The 23046-nt window shown below is 34.6% G+C and overlaps 1 protein-coding gene across 1 annotated transcript in view; it reads left to right on the forward strand.

Annotated features, from left to right (window-relative positions):
- NCAM2 (neural cell adhesion molecule 2) overlaps positions 1-23046 on the forward strand; it is a 480413-nt gene that overhangs the window by 347587 nt on the left and 109780 nt on the right. The window contains exon 12 of the mRNA XM_046648333.1: positions 19262-19449. Coding sequence (XP_046504289.1) covers positions 19262-19449 — 188 coding nt within the window. The remainder of the gene's footprint in view (positions 1-19261; positions 19450-23046) is intronic.

Here is a 23046-nt window from a genome sequence, read left to right on the forward strand (position 1 = left end):
CTTATATTCTTCTCAGAAGAAGAATAGTAGAAATTTTGGTTGGATATTGCAACCTAGAAACCATGAAAAGTACTGAAGCTGTCTAATAAACTTATATTTTGGTATCCAATGAATTTATAATAGCAATGAACATTGCAGTACCTTACATGCAATGCCATGAAAAGTTACTATTGTAAATAAATATTTGTTAGATGGTAAGGATAGTTCTATTCTGCATCTTCGAATCAAAACAGTGTAGAAAGGGGCCAGCCTGGTGGTGTAGTGGTTAGGTTCACACTCTCTGCTTTGGCAGCCAGGGCTTCACAGTTTCGATCCCAAGTGTGGACCTAGCATTGCTCATCAAAGCCATGCCATGGTGGCATCCCACATAAAATAGAGGAAGATTGGCATAGATGTTAGCTCAGGGCCAATCTTCCTCACAAAACACCAAACAAAAAAAAACTTAAATACAACAAAAACAAAACAACAAAAAAACTGTAGGAACTATGAAAATTACAGAGATGTTACATAATGTCACAGAAAACCTACCAGAACAGTCTTTTTTTTTTTTTTTCCAAAGATTGGCACCTGGGCTAACATCTGTTGCCAATCTTTTATTTATTTATTTATTTTCTGCTTTTATCTCCCCGAATCCCCCCTTACACGGTTGTATATCCTAGTTGCAGGTCCTTCTAGTTGTGGGATGAGGGATGCTGCCTCAACGAGGCCTGACGAGCAGTGCCATGTCCGCACCCAGGATCTGAAGCCTGGGCCGCCACAGCGGAGCGCACAAACTTAACCACTAGGCCATGAAGTCGGTCCCCAGAACAGTCTTTACTGCCTATTCAAGCACCTACAGTATAATATTGCTAAGAATTAGTGAAAAAGAATAAAGCCACTTATAATTTGACACCAACCGAAGTTACTGTAATAGCACTAAGTTTAGGAGATTAAGCCTTTTTTTTTGTTCAAAACCTCTTTTGTGTTTTAGCCTAAGCAGATTCCTTGGCATGATGCCAGTTCATTTTCAACACTTCAACGGCATTACCCTTACTAAGAAGCACGAGTTGAACTAAAGTTCCAATTTATAAAACAAAAGAGATAACAGGCGTGTGATATGTGGTGTAATGCAATAAGCACCGATTACATAGCACGTTTGATTACAATTAGAATATCATTAAGTTTTGTGACTAGGTATTCATTACATATTACCTATTAATTAGACTTAATTATTTTATGTGATTAATTTAATTTAACAGTTACATGGTAACAATGCATGTTAAGAAATATTGAATTTTTCATTTACATTTTTTTCTCATTGAGCTGTCTGCACCTGCTTTTATTTCTTGTTAGACATAATAGCAATATTTAAATACGTTTTCTCCTGTGGTATAAAAAGTTTTAACAGTGTTGGAAACATTTTAAGGATGAAGGGGTATTAATTAATTTTATAAGACAGATTAATATTACTTCCATATTTATATACATTCCATAGAATTAAATTTTTGCCTTATTGCATAATTTTTTCCTCAAGTTTTACAGTCCCTCAAGGTAGTAATTCTAGAAGCATGATCAGCTGCATGTACAGAATGAGGTAGATAAGATTTGAACATAAACTTAACATTTAAAGAAAATTATCTCAATGAACACTTACATATTAGAAAAACTGCTTGGTCATAGCAGACACACATTTTATATCTGTGATTAAAATCTTGTCTTATGACCCTGACTTTAGCACTCACCAGAATACATTTAAGCTATTCAAACTTTTAAAGAACATGGCTCATTTGCAGAAATAAATTTGTTCTAGTGCCACCAACTATTTCAGTTTTATATCCAGTAGGATAATTTCAAGGACAGCATCTGAGAGAAATACGAACCTTATCTTTACATCCAGAAGATAAGAGGAACGGAACATTACAAAAGAAAAGTGAAACATATTTTACTTCTCAGCTGTATTTTTTTAAGCCAAAGTTACTTGAACGCCCTGGGAAAATTTGAAATATCATATTCGGCACATGCACAGATATTATCACTTCTTCTAGTTTATCACGTTTTTTTTTTTTATCTCTGAGAGATAGTTGATTCAGATCAAATCTTGTTGTTAAAATGTACTTCAAAGATTATGATGATGACATGTTGTTAGAGAATATTAGGAAAAATCCAGCCCTTGAGAGGATAAACCTTAGAAATGAACAAATATCACGTATAATTAAAAAGTCATTTTGTGTAACTCTTGGATTTATCCCTGCCTCTTGGCACCTACTCAATTTTACTGACCAGAAATGTTGAACCTTACCTCCAATTTGCAGAGTTTTCTGCCCTTCCTCTGGAATGCAGACCTTGCCCCAACGTATCTCAGTTCTTACTAGCACAGTGTCTTAGTTAGGGCTGCTATAACCCATAAACTGGGTGGCTTAGACCCAGGCATTTATTTCCCATAGTTCTGGAAGCTGGAAGTCCAAGGTCAGGATGCCAGCATGGTCAAGTTCTTGGTGAGGGCACTTTTGCTGGTTATGTGTTCTCGTGGCCTTTCCTTGGTACCTGCACACAGAAAGAGACACAATACCTGTCTCTTCCTTTCTTTTAAGGGCATTAATCCCATCATGGGGATCCCACCCTATGACTTCACCTAGAACTAACCACCTCCCAGAGGCGCCACCTCCAAATACCATCACATTGAGGATTAGGGCTTGGACATATGAATTTGAGGTGGGCACAAACACTCAGTCTATTGTAGCAAGCTTTCTGGATTTGATAGAGAAGACCACCTCACAGAAGGAAGCAGTGCAGAATTTCAAAGGGTGAGGCTGCCCGCTCTGATCACATCATCCCAAATGTGACTGACTTCCACTGACTTCACTGAGTTTTGTCATCTTGGAGATACTGAAAAATACGCTAAGACGTTATGACAGACTGCTTACTGCCTCTTAGTCTATTTGGGCTGCTATAACCAAGCACCACAGACTGAGTGGCTTATAAACAACCGAAATTTATTTCTCACAGTTTTCGAGGCTAGAAGTCTGAGATCAGAGAGCCTGCACCCTTGGGTTCTGGTGAGAGCCTTTTCTGGTTCCAGACTGCCATCCTCTATTCCTGTCCTCATGTGATGGAAAACATAGCAGAGCAACAGAGCTCCATCCTGACTCTTATAAAGGTACCAGTCCTATTCATGAGAGTTCCACCCTTATGACCTCATCTAATCTTAATCACTTTCCAAAGGCCACACCTCCTAATACCATCATAGTGGGGAGTAGGATTGCCACATATGAATTGTGGGGGACACATTCACTTCATAACAATATGAAGTGAATGCTTCCACCTCCTTCCTCCTCCCTAGGATATGGTACCAGTAGATTTACCTTGTTGGGTTTACTACCTTACACCTTAGTCCTGAATAACATGGCCACCAAAAGTTAAGATACTTAATTCTTGAAAAAGACTAATCCAACAATGAATCCAATCAGCCAGAACTCTGTGGCCCTAAATCTTTAAATCCTCTGAATTCTATTACTTAATTTCAGTGGAGGAGAGTCAAGGACAAGTTATTCCTAATATTATCTATGTATTGTTAATACCTAGCCACTGACTTAAGCCAGCTCATAGTTTGTGATGATTTAAACTAGATAGCAGTTTTCTAATATATTGGGCTTTACTAAAATAATATTTAAATGTTATAGTATCAGCAGCTATCCATAGATTTTAATGAATCTGCTGGATCTAATCCTAGGACATTGATCAAGTCATTTAAATTATCCATGCTTCAGTTTCCTGATTTGTAAAGAGGAAGAGATGAATCTAAACTCATTATTTTATGAAGTTAGGCACAGAGAAGTGAGGATCTTAATTATGTTATTTTCATTCATTCAATATTTATCAGGCATGTACGACACACCAAACACTTTTCCAGGTGTCGAGCATACAGAAATGAATAAAGCAAGCAAAAAACCTGACTGTGTGCACCTTACATTCTAGCCATGAGAATCAATAATAAACAAGCAAAGTAGCAAAACATATAATATGGAAACAGTGAAAAGGTCTAAGGAGAAAAAAATAAAGCAGTGCGGTGAGATACATCATCGGTTAAGGACACAATAATTATATATAATAAACACCCCTGAACTCAGCAGCATACAATAATAATTCGTGTACTCCACTGGCATTGGCTGACCCAGGCCGACCTTGAATAGGGAGCTCTGCTTCAAGCAGCAAAGCTTCATCCAGGCTGTGGGTCCAGCAACGCTTGTAATCAGGTTGAAGAGGCAGCAACTACAGGGAGAAAGCCATGTCATAGTGATGGCAGAAGCCCAAGAGAACAAGCCCAATAATGAGAGCAAATTTCAAGTGTTTACTCATGTCACATCCCAAAAGACATGTGGTTAAAAGCCTACCATCAATCCAGTAGGGCAATGCACCCCTCTTCTATTGGGAGAGCTTTGGGTGTGAATATTTGCTGAATAAAATAAGCCATTTCAAAAGTACATGCCTATGGCCAGCCCAGTGCTGCAGTGGTCAAGTTCGCATACTCCGCTTCCATGGCCCGGGTTTTGCAGATTCAGATCCCAGGTGTGGACCTACACTCCGCTCATCAAGCCATGTGGTGGTGATGTCCTAGGTACAAAATAGAGGAAGAGTGGCACAAATGTTAGCTCAGAGCCAATCTTCCTCACCAAAAAAACAAAACAAAAACAAAAATATATGCCTGTGAGTGAAATTTCAAATAATTAATTTTAAAATAATGTTTGGGTTTGTGAAAATATGTATATTTACATTTTTCTCTCAGTTGCTTCAGACTTGCTGTGTAAATCATCACATATTGAATAAGAAAAACCAACATAATTTCAATCAGTTGTTTAATAGACATTAAAGAAGTAGATGTTATATCTGTTATCGTCATACAAGAACCTTCATAATAATTATTCAGTTTGATAAATTTTATTGTATAACATCAGGAATAGTGTACTATCAGTGCTTTTCAAAGGTGCAAAATGATTTAAGGGTCATGCAAATATTGCAATATGTTTAGGAAGCTGGAACCTACTTAAATGGAACAGCTTAGAAAGTATCATAAAATAACATATAATGGAATGCATTTATAATTAAATACGTGTCATATTGACTATACAAATGAGTAATAATAGAAAAAGATCCTTCTAGAAATGTGATATCATCACATTATTTTAAAGAAGTGGAACCTAAGAACCAGATAATTTTTTTTTGGTGAGGAAGATTGGCCCTGAGCTAACATCTGTTACCAGTCTTCCTCTTTTTGCTTGAGGAAGATCATCACTGAGCTAACATTTGTGCCAATCTTCCTCTATTTTCTTTGTGGGCCACCACCTCAGCATGGCTTGATGAGTAGTTTGTAAGTCCACACCCAGGATCTGAACACACATACCCTGGGCTGCTGAAGCATAGCAGGAGAACCTAACCACTAGGCCACTGGGCTGGCCCCAGAACCAGATAATATTGATTCTGTATCTATACTATTTTAAAACCTATATAACTCATTTGACTTACCATATTTATTTGCACGGATCCCCTTTGTTCATAATATAGGGTCATTCAGAGTAAAATGTTATTTCTCTTCTGGTATTGCTAACAAGAGAAAATGTTTCTGCCCCTGTGATGAAGATGAAAGTTTGATAGAAGCAATTTGCCTCCTTAAATAACTGTTTTTAGCACTCCTGGTATCTCAAAATACTTTATATGTTGCAGAATTTCAAGTATTACTTGTTAGATATAAGTAATTCAAGGATACTCCTGTTTGTTTAGGAAATCTTTGATTTTTCTTGGGCCTCCTAAAAAGTCTTCTAAGATTATAGGAGCAATTATCAAACTAGTCAGCCCACTACCTATAAAAGATATTCTATTTTTTGATACTTTTATTTTTTTTCTGTGGTTTTATCAGACTTCATAAGGTGATTAATTTTCGTTCCCAGTACTCTTAAGTCATCAATGCTAAAACAATTGATTTAAACATTATTCTTGCCCTGGGCAGCATTTCCCATTATGATTATTATTTTAATTATTTTTAAAAGGCCTTTATTTTTGATCTTTAAACAATAATAAGAACTGGATATGTAAAATTTCCAGATTAAAACCTAATATACCAAGATAATTTCATTTTAATATTTACACATTTACTGTAAAATTTTATTTAAAATATTTTGATTTTGCACAATTAAGTGTTCGATCCTAGAATGAGAAGAAATTTTCCGCTAAAATGTAATATCCACAGAGACAAACCTAATTATTTTTAACATCTCTCTTTCTCTGAAGTGAGAAAAAAAAAGAAACACATATTTGTGATTTTCCAAAAACTCTCTGGAAATCGCAAAGATATATTTGCATATAATAGATATCCTGAAATCTGTGTTTTTTTCTAAATTTAGAGTTTTATTTTGGAAGGAAAAATCTACGGTACTTTCGCAGATTTGTTCACTTGACTGAATTGGAACGGTAGGTGACTGAGAAACTATGTGATCACTTATTTAATCAAGTTGACAGTAAGACACTTTTAAATAAACATAAAAGGTAAAAAAAAAAAAAAGAAATACTTCCTTGATTAAGTCTTTGTTATATACGGTGTTTTCCATTCAGACTATGGTTTACAATGATGTTCTTGCTTCTATATATTTTTAATTTACTTTATCTGATTTTTAAATTTATTAATATTATTGTAAAACTATTGATTATTTGTAATACAGGTGTTGTACATAATAGTTTAGTAGTACCAGCTGCTTTATGTTTTTTGCCATATTCATTCAGTAATTAATATTTATTGGTGTTTAAAAATGGTGGGCAGTGTATTCACCTAAAGTAACAGAAATAAAGAGCACACATTTTTTAGCTCAAGAAAAAAAAACTATCTAAACGGGGGGATCCATGTCAATAAACTATTATCTTAGGAGAAACTGTACATTTTTGCTTTTGTTTTCTGTGATGCAATGCTCTGAAAATGTAATGCACATGATTCGTTTCTGATCATAACTTGAATTGCTTCTTTTATTGCATCTGGCTCAAATTATTTTGCTCTATTAATAAAATGAATTAAATTTTGATGATTGTTTATCAACTTTTTAAGTAATAAAGTGTTCTGATCAAATACACATTGAAAATATAGAATACAGGTCAACATCAGCAGTAGTTAAACAGAAAGAAATTGTGACCTAAGGCTAACTAAATAACACCGTGGTAATTGTGATCTAAGGCTAACTAAATAACACCGTGGTAATTGTGATCTAAGGCTAACTAAATAACACCGTGATAATTGTGATCTAAGGCTAACGAAATAACACCGTGGTAATTGTGATCTAAGGCTAACGAAATAACACCGTGGTAATTTGAAACTTATAGGTATGTGACAAGTTTTGACCAATTTTCATTCGAGAGATTTAAAGGGAGGTACAAAAAGTTTACATAATTCCCTACATTTTAACCTTTTAATTAAAAGGCAGTAAATATAAAGGTAAAATGATGATAGTAATAATAGATAATGTAGTGTAATTGTAATTAAATATGTTAGTTACTTAACATGTTTAGAACACTGACTGACAGGTCATAAGCACCACCTTAGCTATTATCATCATCATTACTATTTCTCATGCCATTATTATTATTATTGTTATTACTATACAAGCAATAATATTAAGAGTTTTTGTTGTTTCTTTTCCACTGCTGTGACCCAGACATTCCATTATGCATATAGTAAGCAACATTCTAGAATGCACAACTATGCGCTTTAAGATATAATAAAAATGTATGTTTGCTTTTGATTTTTTTTAGTCATCAGAGTTTGATATACCAGTGAGATTTAAGAAATGAATCAAATATGTGGAACTATTTTTACCTGTATAAAATGAATAATCTTGATCATCAAATTTAAATCACTGGACAAAAGATTTACTATATTACTTGACAGAAATTTCTTTTCAATATTAATAGTAGTGATAAACTAAAGTTGTTTGACATCAATAAGCACAAATTGCATAAGAGAGAGAATGTGCTACTGTAAAATCAGGTTCTGAAGAAAATAACATTATTGTTATTTATCAAACAGTTTTAACCCTCTTTATCTTTCTGCCCAATCATTCTTCTTTTGATAACTCAGAGATTTTTATGAAAGAGATTCATTTAAATTTTGTTTCCTAAATTTCTATGTGAAATTATTCATAATAATAATATCATCTTTAAAAATACTATAGCTATTCATGGAAATTCAGTTATATAAAGCAACAAAAGAGAACAAAATAGAGGCCAGCCTGGTGGTGCAGCGGTTGAGATCGCACGTTCTGCTTCTTGGCGGCCCGGGGTTCACCGGTTTGGATCCTGGGTGCGGACATGGCACTGCTTGGCATGCCATGCTGTGGTAGGTGTCCCACATATAAAGTAGAGGAAGATGGGCACAGATGTTAGCTCAGGGCCAGTCTTCCTCAGCAAAAAGAGGAGGTTTGGCAGCAGTTAGCTCAGGGCTGATCTTCCTGGGGGGGGGGGTGGGGGGGAAGAGCTGACAAAATAGCCATGGCTGGTACAATACCTTTATTTGTATTTGTATATATAATTTAAGGAGGGAAAATATTAGGAAAAGGAAAGAAGAATAATAGTAGAAAGAGAAATAATTCACCTTACTTATAATCAAACTTCTCTTATGATCAGTAATATTTCTATTATTAATAGCAGTCAAATTAGAAATCCAGTGTGTGTCAACAAGTCTCACGTAGGGATATCTTATGTAAGTGACTTTTATAACTCCAGGGTCATAAAATAGCTGAGATTTATGCATACGTTGGTTGTTCAAATTTAGTACAAAAAATGCACACCCAGTGTTATAGTTAATTGGCAATAAGCACACGTCTAATTTAGTATTCCATGTAGCCATCAGAATTCCCACAGCACAGGGACTGATTCCACTTAATTGCCATAGCTGATTCTGCATATGGGTGAACGTACAGTAGGACTGGATCTATGAAATTATTAATTGAATTATCCTCTAAGTGTGCCAAAGGATATATTAGTTTTTATTCCCTGGATATTTTCTCTCAGCATAAATCAAGTGAGAAAATTCAATGACTGAAAAAAGTGTCAAGATGTTTTAGATATTAAAAAACATGTGCAATTAATTCTTAGCTAATTTAAGAGGCTGGCTTCTTCACAAAATAGGCAGTAAGAGTCTATGAAACACGATGTATTGCTATAGAATTAACACTGAATTGGAGTTCCAAGTCTGTGATTTTAGGAAAGTCGAGCAAATATTGGTACACGTTTCTGCCTCTGTAAATGGAGTGATGATCTCTAGAATACATACTTATCCTGAGTTTACATTCATTCATTTAACAATTATTCACTGAGTGTGTACCAAGTGTCGGATATAAATTCAGGGGGTGCTGTACAGAACTGTGAGAAAGGCAACATTGTCCTTGCTCTCCGTTTTGCAAGTTCAGCCCTAAGTCTCAGCAATAAGGCAAAAATAAAATAAAATAAGGACATTTATCAAAACAGGTAACTTGGTACCAGGTCTGAAGGCAGTGTTAAAAGTATCTTAAAAAATCACCTGGGGCCGGCCCCGTGGCTGAGTGGTTAGGTTCCCGCGCTCCGCTGCGGCGGCCCAGGGTTCGGATCCTGGGCGCGGACATGGCACTGCTCGTCAGGTCACCTTGAGGTGGCGTCCCACATGCCACAACTAGAACGACCCACAACTAAGATATGCAACCATGCTCGGGGGGGGGGGGGGGTGGGGGAGATAAAGCAGGAAAAGAAAAAAAGAAAAAGATTGGCAACAGTTGTTAGCTCAGGTGCCAATTTAAAAAAAAAAAAAAAAACCTCCTGGAATGGTCAAGATTGGGCCTGGAATATACTTTTCCTAACTCAGCCTTGAGGACATTTCAAATTCAAATCCTGGCACAGTTTGCTGTTTCCTCTTATAGCTGATAATTTTAAATCAAAGATTCAGTCAAGGTCATGGATATAAGAACTGTACAAATATTCCAGCTCAGCCTTCTGCCTATACAGCTGCCATTTAATTAAATCTAAATAATTTCTCTTAAGGGATCTTTCCATCATGTTGTTTTGGTTTCGTTTGTTTTTCAAATCAGTATGGTTTATTTGTTCTTTCTTTTCATAGAAGTGTCCACGTGACTGGATTAAGTAGTTTGCTGAGTGTTTGGATGTAATCAAGGTAGCAGGAAGGATATTGGACACCAGACACTAAGCTCATTACCTCTTCCATGGCAGCCACACCCAGTCCAGTTCTGGAAGCCTGAGCCTAGCCAACAAGACATTATGATGTTATCTAAGAGAAAACAGTTTCTTGATTTTTAAATTCCGTATCCATTTCACATCCAGTTTTACATATTCCCCTTTTTACACTCTATGCAGTAATACATATGTTTTTATTAATCATGTAATCATTAAGTAGAAAATATGGGAGCCTACGGACAATCTACTACCCAATATTTTCACTAACAAGGATCTCTTATATTATTTTCTTTCCTGTAGTCTCTGTTTTTAAAGATCTTAACTTAATAAATGGCATTTATTAAAGAAGAATAATTTTTCATTTTTATCATATATATATATGCATATATATACCTTGTTATACATTTTACTGACATGTATGTGTATATAGTAAACTACCAACCAGAGGCTTTTATAAACATGAAATAATTAGAATTACCTTGAAGGGTTTATATAATTCTAGCCAAAAGCAAATGTCACCTTTTATATGGTCCAGTGCCTCTATAAATATAGTAAATATTACAACCCTCACTCTATTTTTTTGATTTGTCCCAGACTCATGTTTTCTTTGTTAGTGGACTCCTGGAGATTAAGGACACCAGTTCAAGTAATTAATTCTATAAAGAAAAAAAATCCCAAAGCCCAAACTAATATACAGAAAATCAAGGTCACATTGTTGCTGCCTGGCAGAGTTGGGACTTAAATCCAATATTGCAGGACTGACACTATGTCCAATACAATATTTTGCTTGTAAACGGCAACTGCAGAATTCTGCTTTCCATTGTACTTCTTCCCCTGTTGTGTGTGTGTCCAGATTCTTATTGTAAGACTCATGACAGTTTTTGAGAAGCACCTAGCAATGTGCTCAACACATTTTATGGGCTCAAAAATCATTAGAGGTTTAAGTTCACCTTCCTTTGGGAAGCTTTCCCTGAGCCTCCCCTGCACATCTTAATTTGGGTTAATGCTAATACCTTTTGAGATAGGAGCCCCACCCAGTCCACTTCCATTGTACTACAGATTGCTTTGCAGTATCGTTATTTATTTTTGCATCTGCTTGATCCACCAGAAAGGATTCCCTGTTGACATGAATTCCCCACACTGAAACAGTGCTTGGTATAAAATAGGCACACGATAGTAATTTGGGTTAATTAATACAGTTGCTGCCCTTCTCAGAGTTGCACATTCAGAATCTTTAAGAGGAAGCCTAAGACATCTGATTTTCTCCTCCATGAGCTCAAAGTATTATGATGATGAATAGCCAGATGGAGAAACTTTTACACCTAAAGAGTTATGTCCAGCATCTGCTAATGGCTTAGTGTCAACAGACATAGATTTGATATTATTTTGATTAGAGATGTGCAATCTTTATGATTTAGAGGATTTTAATATTTTGTTTGGCAAGGCAGCCTATGATGGCAGTATCTGGAATGGGTGATGGAATAAATGTATAAATGTATAAATAAATAGTAGTTAAAAATGTCAAGCCAAATATGATAAAACGTAAACAAAGTGTTATTTGCAATATTTTATAGCGTATACTTAATTCTTATACAAGTAGTTGCAGGAGTGAAATATGTAGAAAGAACAGAGTGTATCGCCTCTTTCATGGTAACATGGATTCGATTTAGAAACTCAAATAAAAATAAGACAACTGTTTAAGGGGTCAAGTACAATTTATGATACCACAGTACTGCCCTCTTGATACACAAAAAGAAAACTTAATACAGGTTTTTTAGCTCTCAGGAGTATTACCTCATATGCGGTGACTTAAAATATTTAAAATAAAAATAAAGCCACTTACAGTTTAATTCCAAATAATTAATGTCTCTCAACAAATGAAACAGATAAATGTAAGTGTTCACTCTAAAATGAATATATATATAGTATACTGTATATATATACACACACAACTATAAAGGCTTGTAAGTTTACTGACAATAAAGAAACAGCAGAATTAGAATTTCACTGCTGAGAAAGGCAGAGAATGAGAAAGATATCATATTTATGTTTGCTATTTTTTGAAGATGAAGGATAGTTTTGCAGTTATGTTTAGTATTTTTTGTTAGACCCATGTATGATATTTTGAGTAACAATACCCACTTAGCTTTTATTATATTCCAGAATATTCTTTTATAGAGGCAGTATATACTCAAGGAAAATGCATATGGACATTCAACAAAATAGCTATAAATTGTGATTATCAGGTTCAAATAGGAAGATGCCACACTCAAAATAGCGGTTGTCTAGCATATGTTACGATTGACAATGATAGAAGGAGGGTAACATATTTGTAATCTTTCAAAAATGATTTGAAAACAGAGGACAACCTAATTTCTTTATAAATGTCCTAATAGGAAGTTGGATATTGAGCTTGACTTGGGAAATTCTTACAATTTTTTAGATGTAAAAATTGCATAGTACATATTTTTTAAATAAAAAGTCTAATTTTAAAACAGTTTTAAAAAGCAATTATATTTTAAGACATTAGTAAATATGCTCATTTTGGGATTAAATTTTTTCTTGCTTGATATTTTGAATGATATCTTCCATTTATTTTATGCAAAAGGGTTTTTTGGTTTGGGGGGGTTTTTTGGTGAGGAAGCCTGTCCCTGAGCTAACGTCTGTTACCAATCTTCCTTTTTTTGCTTGAGGAAGATTGTCCTTGAGCTAACATCTGTGCCAATCTTCCTCTGTACATGGGACGTCACCACATCATGGCTTGATGAGCAGCATATACATCTGCACCCAGGATCCAAGCCATTGAACCCCAGGCTGCCGAGGCGGAGAGAGTGAACTCAACCACTATGCCACCAGGCCAGCCCCCAAAAGTTTTTTTTAATGCAAGAATTTACTTGTCATGATCAAGAATAAAAGTGCTATGGGGGCTGGCCCCATGGCCGAGTGGTTAAGTTTGCCCACTCCACTGCGGCAGCCCAGGGTTTCGCCGGTTCATATCTTGGGCGCGGGTGTGATGCCACTCATCAAGCCATGCTGAGGTGGTGTCCCACATGCCGCAACTAGAGGGACCCACAAAGAATACACAACTATTTATTGGGGTGCTTTGGGGAGAAAAAGAAAAAAAAGTTCTATGAGTTAGATAATTCATAATTTCTTAATTACAGGAAGATTAGACAGCATAATTATGAAATTTGCCTTTGAAATATAAATCTTATAGATAAACAGTAACCAAACAAATCTTATACACTACTTTAACATTTCTTATTAATTCAAAATGGAAGATTATTAAAATGCCCAAACTGGAATCTAGTGTGTTGTCTTTGACTTTCTAATATTGAATCAATGGATTAATTTATCTCTCTGTTCACAATCCTGATTTTAGTTTATTATTTTAATTTTTTGTATGTCTTGATTCTGAAATTGATTATACCTATGAGTTGTCTCAAGTTACTTTCAATTATAAAGTTAATAAACTAGAGACATATGTAATAGATAAAAAATGTAAGATGGTGGGGGATCCTTGTGTTTTATGTTCAACATTTGATCCCCAATACCCAGAGGAGAACACAGGATGAAATTAGGAAATGTTTGTAAAACACAAATTCTACAGCAAAGCATAATATTCTTTAGTTGTCTTCTTGTTTTTCTTTTCCTCCTCTTCTTTCTTCTCATTCTCCCTCCCTTCCCTCTCCCCTCTCCCTCTCTCTTTCTCTCTCCTGGCTCCAATTTTAGTATTTTTTTCCTGTATAAAATTAATTTCTTGAGTTTTTATTTAAGCAAAGTTTATTCAAGGATGTTGTTAAAAGTTGGTTCAAGCCATAAACTCCTTAGTGGGTTAAATGACTGGCCTGCCCCAGCATACATTTTTTCTTACATTTTAGCTTCTTTTACATCAGCATAGAAATTGGAAAAGTGGTGATGATTTTAATTATCTAATTTTCTTGGCATCACCTGGAATTAATTGACTTTTACAAATATGCACTCTTTTTCACAAAAATCCTTCTAAAGTGTATTACATACTTCCTTTATTGCTTAAATACAACGTAGAAGATACAATAAAATACTTCTTGATTACTTGGTATAATCACTTCAAACATTAATTCCAGTGTGGAGTAACATTGTTAATGATCCATAGGCACTACTCTCTCAGGATGTATTTGTAGTTATTAATAGAATAACTGGCATAGCAGTGTGGTTTCAGGAAATGAGCATAAATAGCCAAAAGATTGTGGTCTTGGCTCTACCACCACCTTCCCAAGAATCCCAGAACAAGGTTTCTCATATGTAGAATAAGGATTTGTCGATGATTACCATGTTTCTTTCCAGCTATGAGATACTATGAGATCTGTTCAACTATTCAGAACTTAAAATAATCATGTTCACAAAAGTGTTGCAAATTTAACTTTGTTCATAGGTAAATGCTATAAATACAAAGATCACTCCTTCACACAATGAGAACCTGGTAAATTCCAACAGTTGGATATAAATCTCCCATCTTTCCCTGTCTGGAAGTCTAAATTTCTTTTCTGTGTGATTGATTTAATTTTTTTGAAAAAATTTAACTCTATTTGAAATATATAAAAATTGCAGAAAATAATCCTATAGCTCTTCTCACTGCCATATTTACTTCACATCTCTGTAGTCATGTGGTCATTCTGTCTTAAAGAAAGGGAAACCAGTTTTCTTTTTAATTACCTCTTTGGGGAGTACGCTTTCTTTTGTCAAAGAGAAATTATTCTGACACTTGTTAAAAGTAGTAAGGAAGACTTTATTTGGGACTAGTGCAATAGGGGAGAAAGATCGAACTCAACTTTGAATACAACAAGCATAAATGGAAATTTATAGCCAATGAGCAGAGTGATGAGGGTCAGTGTATGGAAAATTACGAAGAGGAACTTGATGAAATTTCAAGGATAATGTGATTCTTGCTAAACTAGAGTAACAGGATTCTTATTACAAGCAGGCCATGTACATAGATACTAAGGATGGGTAATGAGGAACTTGGTCAGATATCAAAGGCGATCAGTTATCAAGAGTGGGGGGATTCTTGTTAAACTGACTTAGCAGGATTATTTGCTAAAGGCACACCAGGGACAGGGCCTAGTCAAAAAAATGCCTTACAGAAGCCTGACTAAACATTTCAAGTAGTGCGCTTTTGTCACTTTCCTTGATTCTCGTTGATACCAGACACTCTAAAAGGATTTCTCTACCTCTCCATCCAGTGGATGAGTGAATGATATATTTCCATCTTGTCACTATTGAAGTTTCTCTAGTTTTTCATCTGTACTCTGCTCAGATAAAAATATGTTCTTCCAATAAAGTTATTTCTGTTCATTTTAATGTGTAGAATATTTTAATTTGAACTTTACCAGGATTTGGGGACATGTAGTGCCTTAAGAGATGTTTCCATAACTTTGCATTTCATGAAGTCAGGAATTAATTTTCCTCATGCATAGAATATGGACACAAAACCCAGGCAAAGAATGCAACTTCGAAGTGAAAATTCGCCCATGCCCATCTTTTTGGCAATTATATATATATATTTATTTATATATGGGCAATTATATATATATATATATAATCAATCAATCACTCAATTCTGTTCTTCCCACAGGTCTGCATAGTGCTTTCCCCTCCTCCCTTCTCCTGCTTTTTCTTTTAACTGCCAAAGTTAATTTCCTCTGTACAATATTTGAAGCCATTCATGATGTGAAAGCCTTACTTTTCTGAAAAGACCTAATTTTGGATTTATCAACATGAAATATGGCTAGACATTTTTAGCCTGAAGTCTTCACATGTTGCCTCTGCCTGAGTGACATATCATTCTTCACACAGTGGCCCAATAACAGTTGTTTGATTTCATTAACGTGCCAGTCTTGTGCCAGTGAATATTCCTGCCTTGCTACTGTTCTGCTACTTTTGAAGCATACAATGTACAGGAATTTAGTTTCTGTTCTATCATAGAAGGGAGTTATCAATATTTTCTTGCCTCACAACAATGTTTTCTGCGTGTGTGAGGAAGATTGGCCCTGAGCTAACATCTGTTGGCAATCTCCCTCTTTTTTTTACTGAGCTAACATCTGTGCCAATCTTCCTCTAATTTATGTGGGATACTTCCACAGCATGGCTTGATGAGTGCTGCTAGGTCCCACCCAGGATCCGAACCTGAAAATCCTGGGCCACTGAAGTGGAGTGTGTGATCTTAACCACTACACCACCAGGAAGGCCCCAAAAATATATTTTTTAATGTGGCTTTCAGTATAGTGTGTACTGCCTGTAGCACGTTTGCATTCAACATCAGTAATTCTGACTTAAATTCCCACTGAGATCATCAGCAAGCAATCAGTGGCAATTGCTTGCTTTTATAGAAAAAGCAAATCTTACCCTAAGTTTATGGTCAAATTATAATAATATAATTCACGTACACAAGATGCCAAACTGTGGACAGAGCAGACTGGGAGTCAGCTGTTAATTGTTCCATTAGCGTGTAGGATTCTCCTATTAAGCTATATTTATATGCAAATAAATTATCCATTAACCTCTCCTTAGAATATTACAATGCTAAAGAGATTACATTTCATATATATTAAGCAATAACAAGATATACTTTAGACAGATGTAGATATAAGCTTAACTTTTGACTTTGAATATCAAGAAGTGTGGCTTCTCTGGCAGTTGCACCCCTAATTAATTATATCTTCTTAGATTTTTCACCTAATCTTCTCAGGCCTTGACAAAGTTTTTTTTTTCCTTTGATCCTTGAAAATATCTTCTGTTCAGTAGCTGAATTGAAAATTCATTAACTGTTTAATTTCTAGTCAATTCAATGTACAGTTTTTGATAACCAAGTAAGCCTCTTACACAATGCAAACCATCAGATATGTGACTGTGACCAAGACACATCTGAACCCCTAAGATTGATTGTTTGGTGGAGAAACAAATAGATCCTTTCAATGTCTTAATATCACACTGAGGGAGAACATAGAAGCCCATGGGTGCACAAAGTAGGGAACCTTGTCCAAAACTGAAGTGTGTGCAAAGGCTGTATTTAGAAAGTGTACAGCCTAGTGGTTTTTTCAGTTTTGTTTGTTTGTTTTTTGGTGAGGAAGATTGGCCCTGAGCTAACATCTGTTGCCAATCTTCCTCTTTTTGCTTGAGGAAGACTGTCATCAAGCTAACATCTGTGCCAATCTTCCTCTATTTTATGTGGGATGCCGCCAAAGCATGGCTTGATGAGTGGTGCTAGGTCCGCACCCAGGAACCAACCTGTGAACCCCAGACCACTGAGGCAAAGCCTGAAAACTTAACCACTACACCACGGGGCTTGTCCTGTGTGAAGCTTATTTTTGAAGCCAGCCAGGTGAAGGGAAAGGCTGGCATATTGCAAACTGATGAAAAACCATAGGCAGATGTGTCTGTATAATATTTAGCATACCTATGTGCCAAGATGTGCCACCATTTATTTAGCCAATCTTCTTTTGTGGGACATTAAGTTGTTTTGAGTTTTTGCTATTAAAATAATAATGCATTAAAAGCTCTTTGTATAAACCTTTGATAATATTTCTAATTATTTTCCCTGGAGAGATACCTAAGATTGGGTTGCAGAATCAAGATTATAAAGCTTTTAAGGCTCTTATCTTCCTGAGGAATTGTTCCAATTATATCCCACTCAATAATGTATGATAAGTTCCACATCACCAAAACATTGCTAGCACTGAATATGATAATTTTGTTCCTGAGTTTAATGGGAATATAATGGACTCTGGTTAAAATCACTCTAGAGTAACATCCCAGCCCCACAATTTAGGACTAGAATGAGCTTGGCAGCTCAGCTTAGATCCTTCCTGCTTAAAACAGCATCACATCTTCCTCATAAGGTTATTGAAAAGATTAAATAGAATAAAATGTATAAACTTACTGGCATTTAGGAAGCATTCAATAAATATTTCATACTTCTGTGTGAGATTGGCATTAAAACATACAGTACAACATATATAGGACAGGAATTTTTAAATGATTATTTGTACATTTGTAATACAGATTATAATTCTTATATATCTGATATATAATCTATTGATATAAAAAATTGGGTGTAAGTCATTTTTAATTAGGGGTAGTAAAATAAAACGTTTAAGTTAGACAACTGAAATTGATAGTTTATGAAGGATTATTAAGTTCTAAATAGCTAACATTAGTAACAGTAATAACCAGTATCAATACCAGAAACATTTTAGCTACCACTTAATTTAGGATTATGTTTTTATGTAAAAATTCTTAAAAAATGAATTCTCTCAAATAATTATACAATCAAGATATTGAGACTCAAAGAATTTATGATTGACTGGCATTTGGGTTATGTCACAGTTCTAGAATGGAGCAAGACTAAAAACCATGTCTGTGTGTCTTCACAATTAGACAATTTCAATAAAATGGTATAATATATTGTCTATTTTCTCTTAACTATTATTATAGAGGTCTGGTGTAGGGGCCTGGAAATTGACCTAGCCTTATAGGATCTGATTAACTTTTAAATTAGCTATTGTTGATTAAATTAAGTCATCTCTGATTTAAGAAAAACTAGAACTGATATTTCAGGAAAAAAATTTGTGGTTTAGTTTTGATATTACCATTTCAATTTCATATTTGCTTCAAAATATTTTATAGAAGAAGTGATGTAACTAAGATGAGATTAAAAAATGACACAAGACCACTGATATTAAGTTTTATTGAAAACTCTTTATAATGTGGGTTGTTACAGAAACAGATTCCACATATGTAGATAGTCGTTAATTTACTGGATGGATATTTCTGTCAGATTATTAAAAGCACACTTAACTGAGTGTTAATTTTCATATTTTATTTATTGGCTGAGTTTGAATGTTTGTATATTAATATTAAAATTATTTGATGAAGTAGTCAAATGATGTATTTTCATGAGTTCTGATGTTACAAATTAAATATATGAACTTATAATTACTGTGGCTTCTTTTTGTAGTTAAGCAATAATTATTGGTGTTTATACTAATTAAATGATTATTTATCTTAAAGACAATGTCCATAATTGTTATATTATATTGCTTTACAGATGCTCCCAAGTTTATATCAAACCAAACAATTTATTACTCTTGGGAAGGAAATCCAATCAATATAAGCTGTGACGTGAACTCTAATCCACCAGCATCAGTCCATTGGAGAAGAGAGAAATTAGTCTTGCCAGCTAAAAACACCACTAATTTAAAGACGTACAGTGCAGGGAGAAAGGTGATATTAGAGGTAAGTCTTTGTGTACATATAAACCAATTGTATTATTTGAGCAGTTATCTGCTATTTTAGAATATGTTTAAATCTTAACATGTAAATATATTTACATTATGTAACATATATTTGTATATATAAATCCTATTGCATGTATTTTATGTTTATTAAAAGGGACATTTTATGCATTTGGATTAAGGCTCATTGATGCTTAACATCTTACCATTTGCTTATGTGGAAATGTGGGTGTATAGCAAAAGCCATTATTTTTCATGAATTTTTTGGCGGGGAAAAATTGTATCTAGAAAAAAAGTAGGGCGAGGGAATGAGTAATTTTCAGTTATTGAGGGCCAAAAGTTCAACTTCAGGGTTGATACTACCCATCGAATCTGTGGTGACACCTTCCTTCTCTTTAACCTGGCATATATAAGTGCTAACTGCTGGCTACATGTTTACAAGTTCCTACATAAGCCAGATTTACTTGTTCAATGCTTCATTTCATTTTATTTTTTAAATTAAGATTGTAGATAATTGTTTTTTATACTGCCAAGTGCCTGGCCTTTAAATTCTGTTTGAATACAAAATCTTTTATTTATTAATTGCAGATTATGTGTGTGTGAATATCAATGCCCAAAGTTTATATAAGCCTATAACAATCATTATCAGCTCTTCCAGTTTATAATGCCTTCAGAACATTTGGGAATCTTCTTCAGCGTTATTTTACTGAAAAGATGCTACATTTTCTCCACTAATCAATTTACATGCATTTTTTAAAATGCATGTTTAGAATAACATCTGATATCCATCTTGCATTAACTTAAAGATATCCTCATTGGTGCCGCATTAGCTCTTCTACCTGGTAACTGGACTTTGGAGAACGTTTGGTTGATAGATTTAGCCATCACTTCCCCAAACGTTTGAATAGCTGACGGTCCAAATAGCAACTTTGTCCAAATCTATTTCAATTTAGATTGATTTCTTTGTAACTGTATTTAAAGAACTAAATATTAATGAATTGACACGGAGGTCCATTGCACAAAGACATTTGGGCAGATTTAACCTAAATTTTGGACATTTAACCATGGTTAAAAACTGAAGTTAGATTTAACTTCAGTCTTGGGTAGTGTATTAGCGCACGTGGGCTGCCATAACAAAATGCCACAGACTGGGTGGCTTAACCAACAGAAACCTTTTTTTCCCCCCACACATTGTTGGAGGCTAGAAGTCCAAGATCAAGGTGCCAAAAGGGTCGATTTCAGGCGAAAACTCTCTCCTTGGTTTGCAAAAAGTGTCCTCCCACTGTGTACTCACATGGGCTTTCCTCTGTGCCCACGGAGAGAGAGAATTCTGGTGTCTCTTAGTCTTATAAGGACATCAAGACCCACTCTTATGACCTCATTTAACCTTAATTGCTTCCTTAAAGATCCAGTCTCCAAATACAGTCACAGTAAAGGTTAGGACTTCCACACAGGCTTTTGTAGGGGGTACAATTCAGTTGTAACAGGCAGATGTAGGTTTATGTTTAAATGCAGACGAATCTGTAATTTCCGCTTTACTTCATCTCGCTGCTTGTCAGTATCTGGGATAGCTTACAATTCTCCATAGTCGATGTCAAGCAACATTTTATAAACCCAACATTTAAATATTTTATTTATATAAAGCTGTGATGCTATTTCCTCTTCTCCTTAAATGGCATCCCTCCACACTCTAAAGTGAAAACCAAGCAATTTTGGTTTGCTTTACACATAGGTGATTTGTTAGTTAAAGCATTGACCTTGGGGATGTACTTTTTATGTGTATACTATTTTCAAAAATTAAATTTCAATCTTGAGTAAATAATATATATGCGTAACACAACCTAAAGACAAAATAAAACAATAATAACAACAAAAAAAGGAAAAGCAATAATAAGAATTACTAGTTTTGAATTAGTAGCGTATATAGTTGCTTGGGATAATACATTAGTTTTCTTTGTTTAATAATTATTCTAGTAGTCACATAATTGCTAGTTAATAACAAGTTGGTGAATAATAGATTTCTTGAGTTGACTTTTAAAGTTTATTCTTTTCCTTTATTAAATATATATTCAATCTTTTAAACTTATGAATTTTAAAATATAACAAAATAGTCTATAAATATTTTGAGTTACTGCCACTAAATGCATCTGTAAACATCATCCAAACTTTTTTTTTCCTGAACACTCCCCTGAGATAATAAGACAACTTTTCAATATACGGGCAAAAGTTGATGCAGCAAGTTCCTAATAAGTTTGTTGGAATAATATTCTGCTTTGGATCATCGGTATTTTTGTCCCAATACATCAAACCTGCTTCAGGGCACAAGATTTGGCTGGTTTTTTCTGTATCTGTGTTTTCTTAATCATCTGTGCTACTAGGGGTATTTTCCATATTTGTTAATCATACAACATGATAAAGGAGTGGCTTATTTCAGATAGAATTATAAAGCTTTTATCTTTTGATAAGTGAACTCCCAGGAACAGGAAAAAAAACCAAAACCCTGAATTGAGGCTTTTAAAAATCACTTCAATGAAAATGGCTATATTTAAATTACTTTATTACTGTTGAAGAGCTGTGCACATAGTCATGATTCTTTGTTACAGCTGTCCTATCTCCCTTTGTATTCCTTCAGTACACAGACCTCCCTAGAGGATATACAAGTAACTTTCTTCTATGCCTGTAGAATAAGGATTTTTTTTTTGGTTGCTAAAATTATTTTAGAGTTAAATTAGCCTGGTTTATTAAAAGCTGAATATAAGAAAAATGAATATTTTAATCACTTAGGAGTACTTATATAAGAGCTGTTAAGGTTTCTAATCCTTAAGCCCATGATCTCTTCCTAGATGGACAGCTGACTAGAGAATGAATGACAGATTTTTTGTACTCTTTTAGAATTACCATCTTCAATGGACCTCAGAATTGCACTTTTACTTAATAGCCTCCTATTACCACAAAATCATTTTCTCCATTTTGGGATAGAGTTGAAATTAACAGCAACTCTTGTTGTAAGCATATTCTCTCCTAATAATAGTTGCTGAGGTTGAAAATTATATCTATTACTATCATTGAATCTTCTTTTCTGAATTGATACTTCAGAATTGTGGTACATTAAAATTACAGGGTTGGTTCCAACGTTCAGCAATAGAATCCCAGAAGGTTAACTTAATTATGGATTTCACATGTGTAAGGATGGAGGTCAGCTATTTTCCACCTAAGCTGAAAGAGAATGATAGGAATTGAACAGAAATGGAGGCACGATCCTCTTATTAGGTATCAAGATAATGTGCCTGTCTACAGGGATTGCTACACAAGGAAACATTTTTCTTGCAAAATACCGTCCTGGAAAGATTTTTGTGTAGAATGAATCTTCATCTTTTGTTAATATTTTATGTTCAATAAAATCATAAGAGGAGGAGAAAACTGACATATTTTGAGCCTTTCTTGAACTTTAAATCTGCCTGATTTTAGGCTAAAACACAGAAAACAGAGATTTAACACTGCTTTTGGTACAAGTTTCCTGTTTTCAAGTTCACATCTGCAAAGATTACAGAATATATATATTTCAAACTCTGTACTACTTTCTGAGCTTTATGTATAT

The sequence above is a fragment of the Equus quagga genome, chromosome 21 (genome assembly GCF_021613505.1).
Source record: "Equus quagga isolate Etosha38 chromosome 21, UCLA_HA_Equagga_1.0, whole genome shotgun sequence".
NCBI lineage: Eukaryota > Metazoa > Chordata > Mammalia > Perissodactyla > Equidae > Equus > Equus quagga.